At 40.3% G+C, this 16381-nt stretch overlaps 1 protein-coding gene across 1 annotated transcript in view; it reads right to left on the bottom strand.

Moving 5' to 3' along the window:
* Positions 1-16381, bottom strand: part of CPLX1 (complexin 1) — a 101213-nt gene that overhangs the window by 35015 nt on the left and 49817 nt on the right. Inside the window, exon 3 of the mRNA XM_014953829.1 lies at positions 8954-9129. Within this exon, the coding sequence (XP_014809315.1) occupies positions 8954-9129 (176 nt within the window). The remainder of the gene's footprint in view (positions 1-8953; positions 9130-16381) is intronic.

Genomic DNA, 16381 nt, shown 5'->3' with positions numbered 1-16381 from the left:
CCTTCTTTTCCCAGCTTAACCATAAGCAACAAGCACCCACAAGGCACAAAGACATGCAGCAGGCAAACACTACACAAGTACAACAACCAAAGTATGCCCCCAAATTTATCACACTGTCCCACGCATGAACTCAGATCTGGCCTTGTATCAGCCCTTCTCCTTTCAGGCATGTCAGGTGACTAATTCTCCCTGACAGCCTTAAATCACAGGCTGGTGAAACTGAAAGCATTGTTAGAACAGACACAGAGCTTTGTGGTGAGGCTAGCACAAAGTCACATCTTGGTCTAAGGAAGCAGCAGTATTTCAAAGGCCGAGCCTGGCTCTGATGACTTTTAACAGAAAGGAACGGCGTGGCGCATACCTTAACTGAGCAGTGAAGGCATCAGGCTGCATTCTCAAGCAGGTGTAACTCCACTGCTCTCATTAAATCCTGGTAACTTACCTGATTGTTTAAGACCTAGATATCAAACTTCCAATGTAACAGACATAATGTGGCTAATGCCTGATTTTAAGCAGCAATGGGAGCTCTTTGGCTGCAGCAAAAAGGAGACAGACCTTTAAATTCTGGGGTTTTTTTCCGTGACCATCACAGTCCTTGAATTAGCTTGATATAAAAGAGAACCAACAACTGTACAAGACCTTCCCCTTGCATCTCATTTGTAGACCAGGAAAAAAAAGAAGTTACATGAAAAATAAATAGTCATCGCAGGCAATGGTACTGATCAAATTACTGTCATGCTATTGTCTGCATTTAGAGTCTGACACAAGCAGCACGATGCAGGACAGAATTGTCTACCTTAAGATGAATTAAAAGATTTGGAGAGAGTGTGTTGGAAAAATCTCAGAGCTTCTCCAGGCACTTAACCAAATTTTATACTGTTCTGACTAAGCGGTTTTCTGTTGAGGAAAGAATATTTTATTCCCCCAAAAAAGGAGAGCAGCCAATAAACTATTCTGCCTCTCAACACAAATGGATGCATTCATGCCCTTGATGGGATTTAGCCAAGAAATGATCCCATGTGGGTTTGACTCTACTGGCTAAAGAAATTCCAAGTGGAAGGGTGTGGGATTGGCAGCCACTTCTAGTCCTAAACTTCTGTCATGGACAGCTGCCTGTGGAGGTTCCCAGATTTTCGGGAGGAGAAAAAAACACATTTACACAAGAGTATTCCTAGGTCTCCAAATCAGGAAATTGATTCCCAGCTCAACCACTGCATGATTTTGGGCAAGCTTCTCAATTATTCCATCTGGAAATCACAAGCAGTAATGCTAAGTAAAATTATTAATAATTAAATTATTAATCAAACTATACAATTAATTCATTATACAAGTTAAGTAATTAATATATGAGATATATTTTATATATAATTAAATAAAAAAAATAATTTAAAAATTGGATTTTGGAGACCGCTTGGGAAAAAGCACTTTCTCTGTGTGCCTTGGACTTGCTGGCTGATGTGAACAAGAAACATCATTTGGCCACTTGCAATCACAAAGAAGCAAAAAAAGGCAGAAACAGAGCTGACTGGTATATCAGAGATGATTGTATACTGGTACCTCTACCTTTCTCATAGATAGCCCTGGCAGAAATCCACTGAAAAGACCTGCCATGTTTTTCTTCATACAAGTTCTTAGTTCCAATTGTACAGGCTTGGGCAGTTCCTGTTCTGGAGAGCCAGCACGAATGCCTCCAGCCAAAACTCAGGTAGACAGTGGGGTGTGCCTGCTCTGCTGGGGAAGCAGGCTAAGGTAAGTATACCTTTCCTTCCTTTTTCATGCAGTGGATGTGACCTGTTAGGGTAGGAATAACTGTGAATGCTACTACCCAATAGACTAGAGCCCATTAGTCTCTTTATGTAGGTGTTAACAATTGCTAGTTCTCTGAAGAAGAGCAGGTCCCTTGACTTCCTGAAGCTGTGGACTAGACATAGTGAAGAGTGAATGTTGTCTGCCACTGAAACTGGAAAAAACTAAGGCTTTGTCCATGATGCAGACATTCAGGTTGCATTCATCTTCTCCTACATGGTTAAAGAAAATCTATTCAAACTCTCTCTGTATACATTTTTCTGAGTGCACATGCATAAGAACTTGTTAATACACAATGGCTGTGTATATGATTTTCTGATAGTAATGAAGTTCTGTAGAATTAAAGCAGTGCTTCATACATAACACGTTCTTGCTCTGCAACGTAGTCAGTATATCCTGGCTTGAAAAAAAGGGAAAGCTTCTAAAACAGAAGTTCAAATTTGAAAAAAAAATAAAAGGCACAAAGGAAAGGGAAGGAGGTTGTCATGTGTGATCAGACAATAAATTACAAATAGTTACTGCCTTCTCACCTTTCTTGTCCACCGGGTAGTAACATAAACAAGTGACTGATGCGGTGAGGGAAGGCTGTACTGAAGAGTGCCTTATTATGAACACAGCATAATTTGTCAATTAAAATTGTTGGATATCAGTTTCGAAACAGATCTTCTGGTAATGGGGCATGCCAGAAGTGTAGATTGGATTGTGAGATGGTAGAACATCACCTCCACCAGAATAATAATGTCTGGCTGTTCAGACACAGATGCTCGGTTGCAATGATATTGGAAGACAACTTGCAAAAGGCCGTTTGTGGGTTGCGAATTTTTTGTCTTTCCAAGTAGGTGAGCAAAATGCTTGGAGCCTCAGTAAGTCACAGCTGGGAAGGCTTGAGATACGATTCAGATGTCCTTCCTAGCCAAATTCCAACATTAACCACTGTATGTCATCTTCTTGGACTTATTTTGCACCCAGTTCTGAGCAAGTGAATCCGCTCAGCCCTGTGCCAGCAATGTACATAGGTTTTGCCAGCCAGCTCAGCAAGAAAAAAACTGTTTAAGTGAGGATTTCAGCTGAAGGACTTTACAAGACACCGTAGTCAGTGCATAACAGTAAAAAAGCCTTCATTTCAAGAGACATTCAGTAACTCCAGAAGCATCATCCAGTAAGATGTTAGCAAGTATCCAAAGTGACATCTACTGGTGTAGATTCGGATTAGTGTGAAATGTAGAAATGATGTTAGAGCAAGGCAGAGCTGCACAAAGCAGATGACTAATGAGCCCCAAAAGGTATTAGTCGGGGAATCAGCATCTGGAAACCGAACCTGCTGAGTTGTGCTAAATAATTAAACCTCTAACTATTATGGAAGCAGATGAGAAAGATGTCAGCTTGCTTCCAAGCTCCAGTGGCTTGCTAATGGTGCTTCCCTTACCTGAATTTTAAAAATTACCTAACACTACAGCACAGGAGGAAATCCATGCAGCTTTTCGCATCAGGGAAGCTCCGTTAGTTTAATGCCAAGAGATAACACCTGGCACACACACATTCATTCAGGCCACCTAGAGAATTCTATACATGTAGATAGCTGGATTCACAAAGAGCAAGACATGTTGCATATCCTGGGACTTCCAAGGGAATATAAAAATGAAACTACAGGGGCTAGTACAGTTTCGCTAAAAACACTCCGAAGATGGCTATGTTTAATAATGGACTTGGAGGTCCTTAGCAGGTACATCAATCCCTGTTTTGTGCTGAAAACCACATCTGGTAAGGCCCTGTTCTCTCTCTCTACTTTCAAGAGAGACTGCAGAACTTAGCCATACCCAGATAACTTTGTAAACCTTTGGCTTTCTACTTCTGCTTCCTCTTATTAGAGGAGACCAGTTAGTTCACCATTTCACAAAGGACAGTTGCTGCCTTGCAGAAAAGGGGACCTTTTTTGGAGATACGAAGCAGAAAATTAAATCTAACTGGAATTTCCAAAGGTTGAAAATGTAAGAGAAGTGGGTGATGTAATAAAATTGCAAACAGGTGTAGTCCGGAAACTACTTTGATACTAAAGATACTAAAGATCTGTACTAAAGATGATCTGTACTTCTGTGGAGAAAACCAATACAGAAACTCAGGAATCTGGCTCAGAGGCAACACAGGCCAGTCAGGACATCCTTGCATACAACTGGTTGGGGGACAAGTTCTGGCAGAAGTCTAGTCCAGGTCAAATCACTTTATCCTCTTGCATGCCTCCATCTCTGGGGTTAAGGTGCCTTTCAATCACTCTGCAGATGTCCTTTCCTTGTTCCAACTCTGCTTGGGCTTACTCCAGCTTCCACTGTCCCCAATAACCAAAGAATCAAATGTATCCAGAACACAGTAAACACTACAGGACATTGTCCTTGCAGCCTTCTTCACCCAGAACAGCCCGTGATTTAATTGCTGCAGAGCGCAATTCTTTTTGTTGTCATCGTTACTGGTATTTTGACTGCTCCCACCAACCCCACAGCCCTCTTCTTGGATTGCACAGTCTTGCAAAGCATCACATTGGGAGTGTCTTGGCCAGGTCTACCGCTTTCTCATAGCCAGAGGGCCTGTGACCCAGTTGTAAATACTCTTTAGTCTATAGCACAAAGAGTATCTGCAGTGAAGTTAACTATGCAAGGAATTTTTTTGTATGTTTGGTTTTTATCCTAAATTATCAAAAGCCACTGTGAAAGCAGGAGGAGAATCAAGTTAATGATACCACTTCATCTGCACAATACATGTACATCTCTGAAAATCTATTTTAATGCCCACATACCGAACAGTAGCCACAGCTTCATTAGACCACAAGTGCGGGATAAAAATTCACATCAGTGGTTTGTTATCCATGATTTAAAAGTGAAGAGATAAGATAGAATGTTTCTGTTCATTGAGATATGAATTTTATAATTTAAATTACAGAATATGATTAATTGCTGAGGAAAATCTTTTCTTTATTTGAGATTCTGCACCTTTTGACATGCAAAGAATACAATTTCTGCACACAAAATAATTTTTTCAGTTGTCAATAGTCTCCAATGAAAAATGTACTATATATTCATTCCTCTCAAGGAAGACTGCACCTTCAAAATTGCATTTTCAGGCAGTGACATTTCATTTCTTTGTACAGGAATTTTTAAAGCCCTAGGCAATATCTACATCTGAAGTTAGAACAGGAATGAAACTTCCCACAGATGTGGTAAAATTAAGCTAACATTGGGAAGCTGGTTTATTGCAACAAAGTTTTACGAATATTAAGTTTGCCCCCCATGAGCCTGGACCATAGCTTCAAAGGTCTCATATTGCTGGAGAACAGAGTCAATTCACATTCTGGTATTTTCCCCACCTCAGACAGGATTTTCACAGCTATGCACTGGTTACATATGAAATTAAATATTGAAAGTAAATAATTATATAATGTTGCGTGTTGATTATCTCTCATAAGAATCTAGGACCTCAGCTACAAATGATCATTGCCTTTTTGTCTGAGTGATTTAGTGCCGGAAGTGAGCTCACCAATCAGATTTAAAAGGGGGGAAAAAAAACCATACAAAAAAAAAACATACAAAAAAAACCCCCAAAAAACAAAAACAAAAAACCAAACAAACAAAAACCAGAATTATGAGAACAGTTTCACACTGGGGCGAACAAAGGCTCTAACTTAGGACTTCTCCCATTGCCAGCAACCCAAATGTTCTCACTTTTCTAGCAGTAAATTTGAATATCCCCTACCTGTCTACCTGAAATCATGGAAGACCTGGAAATTACATGTTTTAGATATCTACGAAGAACTGAGTAGTTTTCATGGTTTTCCTGGGACGTGGACAATTCAAAATAGTGCAGGGAATCCTTCTGCCAAATCACTGAGAGCTTTTAATGGTCCAGGAAGAAGAATGGGAAGAATTAATGGCACACATCCAGAGACAGAAGGTCTCACGCTTAAACAGGACAAGGACTGCATATTCTCCTGCTGCATGATATGTTCCCTGAAGTAATAACCTTCAAAACCCAGGTGTCCCCATTTCCCTGTTGCCAGCAAAGAGAAAAGGAAGTCCTGAGCATTTCTTACTGTGCCGCAGAGCCTCACTGATGCAACAAGTTGTTAGCATTCTTCTGCCACCGAGGCTTTAATCATATAATGACACTTCTGCTTTTGTACTTTACAAACAGAAAAAATTTCACAAAACTCTTTGTGCCCCAGCCATATAAATCTCAGAAGAAATTGTGCTTGGAATGAACTCATCAACTATGTTAGTGAAAGTGTAATAATAATAGCAACATAGAATGAAACCCTCAAATGAGGAAAATCATCTTGCCGTCAGAATTCAGATACTGCATAGTAAATGAGGTGAGAAAACACATTGTAAGGCATGACTGAGATGAAATACTGAACATTTGCTTATTAAGAAAACAGTTGACCTTGTTTTGTGCAATGAGAGAGCTGAAGTTCCTAGAAGCCGAAACATATGACGATGCAATTAAGCATTATGCCTCAATCAGCACAGCAACCAACAGGGTCGAATACAATTGTAGAGACAACTTTAATTCTTCCAGCATTTGAATTTTCTATTTGCAACCTTTCCATACTTTTATGCAGATTTCATGCTCAATTTGGAAGCAGCAATCCTTATTAATACACATAAACTTCTGCTTTATTACCCACAACACATGAGACTGGTCAAAGACAAGCTGGGCTGGAGACACTTGTCCTTTCACTCTGAGAACTACAATAGCTACTGAAGCAGTTAATGCTCCACCTCGAGCATGGCCTGAATTAAAACCTACATTCTGTCTTGAAGCCAAGATACTTGGACAGGGGACCATGCTTACATCCTTTTTGGTTGATACCCCTAATTGTGAGGATAGCCTTGAGATCTTGCTACTTTTCAGCATGGGCTCAGCAATGGTGACACTATATAAGCATGTGTAAGATTTGCAGGAAGCCAAACTGCACACATTGGCTCACTAGCAGCCAAGACAGATTGTTAATGTCAGAGCATGCAATAGGGCTCTCTTGGGACTGGGTTCTTCCACAATGGTGGAAATCACAGAATGGTATAGGGGTTGAAATATCATCTAGTCCAACCCCCCTGCCAAAGCAGGTTCACCTAGAGCAGGTTGGACAGGAACATATCCAGGAAGGTTTTTAATATCTTCAGAGAGGGACACTACACAATCTCTCTGGGCAGCCTGTGCCAGTGCTCTGTCACCCTCAAAGTTAAAGAATTAAGTATTTAAATAAGTAATTATGGATCATTATATGAAGAAAGTTGTCAGCATTCACTGCTGAGGTGTGCATGTATATAACACAAAGTCATCTCTTAGTAGAAGACAATGTTCCACCCAAGTGCACTGGAAAAAAGATGGCTGCTCTAACATGGCAAGCTGATAGTATTTGGTATTAGCAAGGTAATGAGGATATTAGCTATACACAGCCTCAATGTCGGGGCTTAGTCTATACGCATCCTATTCATACATGTGTGAATTCTAGTCTATTTCTCCTTGGATTTGTAATACAAGGTATCTCAGATTCCTTAAATGCTTATAGAGCCTTTTGCCTAACAGCGAGAAAAATACAACCCCCATCTACCTCTGGGAATACTTCAGTGGTCTAGCAGAAGAGACAGCAACCACTGAAAACAGGGCATTAGCCCATCAGCCTGTAATTCAGACATGTATTACTCTTTTTTTTTCCCCTCGTGTTTAATGCAGATCTATGTCATTGCTTAGAAACAGTTCCACCTGTAAACGTACCTTAAACATATACTGCACATATTAATGTGTTTATTTTAATATATTACACTATCTACCTACATATTCATTAAATACATTATAAAACCAAAAAATTTTGACCACGTAGGTGTTCTAAATCTGTCTATCTGATAGCCAATACCCTCTTTTAAATGATCACATGAATACCTTTCTCTGGCAGTGCTACAGGTAGACAATTTCCTGTAAGTACTTTCTTTCCTTAGAAGCATAATCCCAAATTTCTTTATTTGCAGAACAATTCTCAATACCTCTTTACAAGATGCATTATGCCACCAGAACAATTCATCCTTATCCATGCTACCCTCCTGAATCAATAGAATTGGGTCAGAAGTTTGGCCTGGTGCAAACACAGTTTTGTTTATGGACAGCCACCCACGCTCATCTCTGAGAGGAAACTTTGAAGCTTTCTCCCAGACATGTTCTTACATGACTGTAATCTGTGCAGAGGTAAGCAGTGCACAGTGAACATCACTTCTACTGAGCAGGGCTTCTTCATTCTGTCTACAGGTATCTTCTATTTTTTTTTGGCGCATGAAGTAAGTCAGCACACAGGCTTTCATGAGCAGAAACCCCTCCTCCAGCCATTAGCCACAGGAACTCTTCCTATAAAGTGAAATTATTGTAAAGAAACAATTTTCACCCAGTCTTGGACTTAAGGCAACAAAACTGCCTTCTCTTTCCACACATCAACCCCTAAGGTATGGTAACAATGGGCTTAGCTATCATAAATTAGCTCATTTCTCTAATAAAGGTTTGGGTTGTACATTTCTTTTCAATCTCATTCTGAATCCTCCCAGTTATTAATGTCGTTCTTCTTATAAGAATCAACTTAAGTAGAAGAGAGCAGAAGAGACTTAACCAATGGTAAGGTCCGCAGATAAATGAAACTCTTTCTTTCAGATGAATCCCCTGTGAGTAGTGGAAGTCTAATGTGAAAAGTAGTTTTACCTGTCACTTTACCTGTCAACACAAAGAAAGCCTCAGAAGCAATATGGAAGATACTTGGACTGTATCTCTCAGAAACACACTGAATTATGACCCTTCTCACAAACCACAAATGTAAGTTTGGAAAGCACCCAGATAGGGATAGGGATGTCTTTAACATTTAAAATAATGTGAGCATTTGACAGATAATGAGAAAAATAGACATTTTTCTCCCCTCATCTTCACTCCCTATTTCAACTTTGCAGGTGTTTTTCATGTGGAGGTGTGTTTAAACAGGGATGGAGCTCAAGGGACAGTAGAAAGTCCAGTGCGGCAAAGTACTTGGCTCTACCCAGGTGCTCAGGAACAAATCAGATGAAAACAGTAGTTCTCCAATGAGCATTATGAGTTGCCCAGTGTATGCTGAAAGCCGGATCCCTACCTTGTCTCGAATCCCTTGTCTCATAACTTCTCTTTCAGCCTCCATCTTGGCATATTTGGCTTTTCTCTCTTCCTCTTCTTGCCTGAGGGCTTCCTGTCGTTCCTCCTCTTTCTTGGCAGCATCTGGGTCTTTCTCCTCATCCCCACCCAGCATCTTCCCCATGTCTTTGGTAGCCCCTAGAGAAAGCACAAGATAAAGTCAACCCTATAAGAGTGTGGCAAAACCATTCTCCTTCCCCAAACTCAGAACCTCCTTTCACTCCTTTTGCATCTGGAAAGGTTTTTCCTTCCACTGAGGAGGAAACACCCCCCCAAAGGCAGGAGGTGGGCAAAGCACCCAGTCTGACTGAGTGGATTACCTACCACTGGTTGGAGAAGCATGGCAGCAAGGGGAAAAGAGTACATCTATAGACTTGTGTGATGGCACCATGATTAGTTTGCAGTCCTGAAGGGGGCAAGCTGCCATCCATGCAATGTTTTCACTCCAACAGCTCAGTCAAGTGACTTAAGATTGATTTTGGAGAGTCTTTAATGTATCAGGCATGGGACATCAAGGAAGAAATGATATCAGGGCTAGGAAATTAATTTGAAATCTCAATTTCAGGGATGAGTAATCAGTGTCTTAATTGTTGCCAGAAATTATGCATCCCATGACAGATAGGAATACACAGAATTGGCAAACATTTGGAGTTGTTGATGATTTCTAGGCTCCTACCATAGATCAGAAAGAAGCAGCATCTCTTCCCTTGGACACCACTGCCTCTAATGCTTGGTATGTAGGTGAGATCCTGGCTCTTTCTGGTCTTCTTCTGTCCCTGCATGCACATTGGTCCCAAATTTTCAGGCCCTGTGTGCTCTTGACCCAATTCTTTGTTATTGTGCAAAACCCTTGCACAACCATGCAAATGGAGAGTCTTCTTGCATGCCCTTCTATACCCACAGGGCTGCATAAAGCCATTTGCCCTGTATTTCAGAGGCACTTTTATTGACAAATGGCTGGTAATGATCCAGCTGGGGAGCCAAGCAGGTGCTGGGGAAAGAGGGAGGGCATTTACTGTGATACTTCATCATCAGCGCACTGGAGGGCTGCAGCAGGATCAAGCATGGTTACAAGAAGAAGTAAAGATACATATCCTTTGTGAGTTGTGCTGAACTTTGCCTGGAGGAGGAGAACACCCTTCATAATTTACTGAAAGAGTACCTTTACCCTGGAAGAATACTGTAGGAGCTGGTTAATGTCATTAGCTCCTGGGTGAAGACAGGTTGGTTCTTTGATGTCTGAGACTTAACTGAGTTAATCTGAGACAGTTTTCTTGTAACATACAGTTACATGCACATACACGCACACATATTTAACATCTCTTCCCTTGCATAAGGTAAAGTTATCTGGCCTTTTCAAAGTCTTACGCTGGAATGAGATACTGTGAAAGTCATTCCAAATAGTTGTTTGTTGGCATTATTAGAGGCTAAGTGAAGGGAAAACATTTTCACAATCCCTTATCCCTCTATTATAAATTACCTCTTCAGTGTGCCAACAGTGCCAGAGGATTGTATTTGCTCTTGCTTTCTATGTGATTCTTGGGATGGCAATGGTGAAACCTTGGTTCTTACAAGGAGAAACATCTGCAACCTGTCAGGATGATTCCTTCTGAATTACCCCAGACATGACAGTTATCAGATTAACTACTGCCTCTAACAATCACCAAGGAATTTGTTGAGAGGTGAGCAGATCCTGTGGCTTTTCCACTCTGCATTTTATTTTCAGGTCACATATTCTCCCAGAATCCTAAAATGAAAGCAATCTTGAATCAAAAGAAATCCTCCAGTCCCCCAAAATGTGACAGAGAAATGGTCTCTTTGTATTTCCCATAGAGAAGTACGGGGAAGGTCTGACAGGATCTGGCTGTTAGAGGCAGAGTTTTGCTGGGTCGGAAACAGTAGCAGTACACATGACTGTCTCCATTCAGCTAGCTAACCACAAGCCTCTTGATTCTACCATCCTGTTGGGAAGCCTGTGGATAAAAAGAGGAAGACACACAGGGACCCCAAACAAACCCCAGCTGGTATGTTTGTGGTCCCTAGATAACGTCAGCCTTCGTGTACTGTCATGTTGCATCTTCCTCTGCAGTGTCAGAATACAGGAACTCTTACATTTTGAGGGCAAACTTAGACTATCTGGTGATTTCTTTCCTGGGATGCAAGAAAGGATAAATGAAACTGCAAGCAAGTTATAATTTCATAGCAAATGGAAAGGTAATGCAGACTAGTCGGGTTACACATGTCTATTACAGGGATCTCACTATGCAGCCTTACTGTCCATAAATCACTGGGGACCAATGCCAGTAACACCTTTAATTCTGGATTCCCCTCAACAAGTATTTACACTGATGATCAAACTGATTTGGATTCAATAGTCTATCAAGTTTATCTCATTTTAGCTTTTCTTCTTAGAGCTACTAAGTAACACTAGTTACTTAAGAAGCAGAATTCAGCAGCAAAAAGAGGTTATTTTTCCACTCTAAGCAGTACTTCTAGGCTATCATTAATTTATAATGTCAACTCAGCTCATCATGTAAGGAATGAAATTGCGTAGCCTGTCTTTTATCTCTTAGACACAACCAAGATTTTGAATACTTTAGGCATTTGGTTTTGCAGCTATTCAGTACAGGGGACAACTACAAGAACAAGAATGTAGTTTCAGGATCCTCACAGACTCAAGTTTTAATTCACCCCTGATTTCAAAGAAGTTACCTGAATGCTGCACTGTGCTATCACTGTTAACTAATTGGAAGAAAATGTATTATGAGAAGCAAAATTTCACACTTCATTTTAACTCCAATATCTTGTCTTATTTTGGGAATAGTTGGTATAAATATATATACACGTGTGTATATATATAGATATATTAAAAAAACTTGGTATAGTTTTTTTGGTGTAGTTGGTTTTTTTCTGTCTTGTTTGTTCTTCAACCTGAACTTCAGGCTTTTTTCTTAACATTCCCTGGATAACAGCTTCTGGTTTTCGCAGTTCAGCAGAGGATGATCCAGGGAATTTGCCCGCATGTAACTGAGATGGTACAGGCACAGGTTCAGGTATAGGCACAACCAGAAGGAAAGAGCAGAAGTTCTGTCCTCAAGCCTGCCTTTGAAGCTTCCAAGGAAACAGGGGGAGAACAGATTATTGAATCTGTTCACATGATAAGCCTAGGTCTTTTCATCTTCTTTCACATCCCAACCATAACATCGACATTGACATAAAGAGAAGGCAGAAAATGTCAAAGTAATCACTAATCAGTAGGGAGCTTCAATCAACATTATTTTGAACAAGACCACAGGAAGAACACAGAAATAGTTAAAGCTCCAGGATAGTATGTGCAAATTGTCACCTTTCTGGCTATAATAAACAGGCCAGTCCCCAAAGAATAAAAAACTTTCATGAGGTTTTTAAAACATCTCAGAGGTGGTTTGTTGAGAAGACAAATAGCATGGCAGACATTCCAAGCTAATAGTCATTCCCTTGATCCACATGGGCTATACAACTAGGCAATCAGGTATTCCGCCAAATACTATGAGTGCACTCAGATACAATTGCATGTGATGTTTGCTGCTTTTAGTTGTCATCAGCCATCTGAAAACAAGTAATAAAGTATAAGAGTGACTGAAATGAATTTTGCGAGAAGAAAGGTGAAGAGCACATACTCAAACAGATCCTGCATCTGAACTGAAGGAAAGTAAGTTTGTAAACTGTCTGATCTCCACCACAGGAGCACCACATCCTATGACCTAACCCTTCAATAGCTGACTGTCATCAATCCAGCTTTTTCTTGCAAGAGGAGTGCTCAATTTGTTACTTGTTTAAAAAAAAAAGGGGAGGGGGGGAAAGAAAAAGAAAAAAATTATCCTAGATATTGACATGCAAAGTTATTTTCTGCAAAATTTATATCGAACAGGATTAGGATTTTTAAGGGTTATTTACAGAGAAAGAGATTAATAGGAACATCTTCGGCATTCTTAATTAAGCACAGGATGATGGAAACTTGCACACACCATTACTTCAGGTAAGGTAATTAAGTGAAATCAGAAGAATTTCTTTTGCACAAATCTCATTTCATATTGCAGACAAATAGCACCCCATACCTGTTTCTCAAGAGGGCCGCATACGTGTGTACTTACATCTCAGAGGATGTTGCAGAAGTTCCCCCTCTCAATCACAGCTGTCAGAAGAAGTAGTGAGAGGTTTACCTGAAACATGCATGCCCTGAGGAAATTTTGCAGGTCTTTTGTGACTGAACCATACTTAGATCAAACAGAGAGGTCAACTGGTGTCTCAGAGTTTGTGAATCACATTATGATTTTTATCACACCATCCAAACATCTGGAGCTAATCAGAGAGTACTGTCCCAGAGCAGGAATGGGTCACTCATTTTAGCAGCATCACCTCAGAACCAGAAGAGAGATCTTTTTTGACAAGGTCATAATGCAAAGTTATGTCAGGTATACAAGAAGTCCTTTCTCCATTTTAAGGCTCATGAAAAAGGTGAATTTGCCATTGAGAAAAAAGCCTTACAGTAATCATTATGGGACTCCTTACTCCATTCAGAAGTCAAGATTCTTAATCACTAATTTGTCAGAAATAGCTAGGCTGGCATTTGTATGAAGACTTCACAAAATAAAGGAATTTCATGTGCAAATTTTAACCCAATATGAATCATATATAAAGGAATCAGATCTTGTCCAAGTGTTTTTGTCCAAATCCATTAGATGTTACAGAGATGTTTTCAAATTATTCCCCCTGGCTACTGTGACCAAATATTCATTGTCACTTGCAGTCAAAATACCAGCAGATTATATTCTTTTAGACAAAATACAAACTTAACCTCTATTTCATCTGCCCCCAAAATATGGTGTTATATTTCCAACCCATTTACCTTCCTCCAGCAAAGTCATGACATCTGCGGATTACACTTGAATGAACTAGACTTGCTGAGAAAGCAGTTCTCACAGCAAGAGTGAAATCCATTTCCCAACAAGGATGTCTAGATTCAAGTTTCTGCTTAGAGATGTGTCCATATATGCTGGGTATCTGCCTTCCACTTTAGAGTAAATGGAAACCCACTGTGACCTTCAGTTGCCTCTGCCTACCACTTAAGAGTGAGGTTTCCTACAGAGCCTGAATCACTACCCGGGAATTGGAGTCCAAAGCTGCATCAAGCTTCAGGTAAAGCACACTCCTATCTTTGGTGAGTTTAGATACCTATTTGCCTCACGCAGACTCCTTGGTCTATGTGTTTTACACAGCATGATGCATCTCCACATATTCTGATCTAGTAAACAGTCAGTTAAGCATCATGCTAAGTACATTACAAACTAGAAACAGACACTGGGCTAATACATATCTGTTATTTGTAATGACCCAACAGGGCTTTTTCTACATTGAAGCAGGTACTGCATTTTATAATAAGTTTGTGAAAGATTGAAACACTGTCAATAGCTTGTCAGTAGTACCTCATCTGTATGCATCAGTTAGTGTTCTTCTTGCCTCTAATTATGCTGTGCACATTCAATTAAGTACACTTCATATCTCTAAGCAGTGAAATGTTCACTTCAGTTGATTCATTAGCTTGCAAACCTCCTTTGCTGTAAAAAATAAGTGCACTTCCTAGTTGAAATAGTTTATATTTCCTGACAGACTTTCATTCATTCTTTTTCTGCTCTGTGACCACTCATGAAGCCTACAAGGCAACACGAACAATTATTTTCTGATACATAATGTATTGTATGCCAAACTGCTATTAATATCATAAGATGGCACCACTTCATGTCAGGAACTACGAGATGGCAGTATGCAATGAGATGATTGAGATGAATGTACAATGCAAATGTGGGAAAACAAAAGTCTACTTCTGACCTGCTGGTGGTACGGTTTTGCAGCAGAAAGAAACCTAAGGCTAGTAGAGGTGTTGATACAGTCTGCTGCACTTTACTTTTGAAAGGTTAAAAAAGTCTCAGTTCCACACATGCACACATCTCACATTCTACAGGAGATTGATTTCCTTTTTACTTGAGTGCATCATTCTGCAACACTCAAACCACAATGAAGCACTTGTACCATTGTCTTTGTGGACACAAAAGTCCTTAGGCTACTACTTCAGTCACTGGTAAAAGTAATACTCCTGTTGATTGCAAATAGACTGTCTGGAAAAGTGATGAGCTCACCTAAGCAGGTCCCATTGAAGATAAAACCAGAAAACCAGCTCAAAGAATATAGTTTTTCTGCAATATTTCAAACATAATTTATATTCTAGTGTTGTTACAAAAAGCTTTATTGCAGTGTGCATGCATGTTTAAGTAGCATACGTGCAACTCCAACGTTATCATACCAGGGGAACATCTGATGATGCACATGCAAAGTTTGATGTGAGCAGAGCCAATGTGTCCCAGCCAGACTGCCCCAAAATGATGTCTTGGGTTGGGAACACACCATCAGACTAACCCAGCTCATCAGCTTACTGGCCCAGATACCTCCAAATGTAAAAGTTAGGCCTTCATCCCCACATACTTTATGCAGACACTTTCACAAACATGTATCTCAAAGGAGCATTCTCCCTTCCCCATCCCACACTGATGCCTCTGTCCATTGCTGAAAAGCACCAGGTCATGAGCTTTCAAGGTCGTGCTGCTGTGCAAGGAGGAACCGTGAGGAGGTGTCTTTGTTCCTGAGACCATCACACACAGCAGACAGATGCCTGAGCCTCATTTCACCTAACTCCTGCCATTTAAATCCTGCTACAATCAGCAGGAGGAAAAAGCAAAAGCTAGAAACAAAAATAATCATCATACTTTAGCACCCAGCACTAAGAGGTTATTCAGCCACTGTGCCCCTGCTGTGTACAGGCAGATTGTACAGGAACAGAAATGAAAATGATACAGACATGATGGAGATCCTGGTGTACCATATTGAGCTGCCAGCTGAAGAGTGCAAAACTAACTGGTCTTCTGGAGGCATATTATTCCTCCATACCTGGAAGGCCACAGACCTTTACTTATGTTGCAAAATGTGTGCAATCCTAGTTAAAAACACTCTGCCTTGCCACAGGCACATTGTATAAATATGGTTTCAGCTGCATGACACCAAGATCACAGGCCATTCACTGAGTGAACTGTTCTTTTAAGCTATTAACATTCTACAACACTTTTGCATAAAAAAAAAGACAGTGCCTTTTATGACTGGGTAAGAGATTAAGAGACAAATAAAACTAATAGAATTAACAGGGATTAATATAACAGGAGATTCTGTTGCTGCCTCTGGTCTAGAGCTGCTGTATGCACCTTTGGGAGGTACTTACATTTCCCTTTCTGAGGACTTTTGTTCATCTTCACTGTCTGCATTGTAAATCCTCTGGAGGCAGGCATCTTTAACCTTCATCTCT

The sequence above is a fragment of the Calidris pugnax genome, unplaced genomic scaffold (assembly GCF_001431845.1).
Source record: "Calidris pugnax isolate Ruff unplaced genomic scaffold, ASM143184v1 scaffold250, whole genome shotgun sequence".
Lineage (NCBI taxonomy): Eukaryota > Metazoa > Chordata > Aves > Charadriiformes > Scolopacidae > Calidris > Calidris pugnax.
This window is presented reverse-complemented; position numbering and strand designations above follow the sequence as displayed.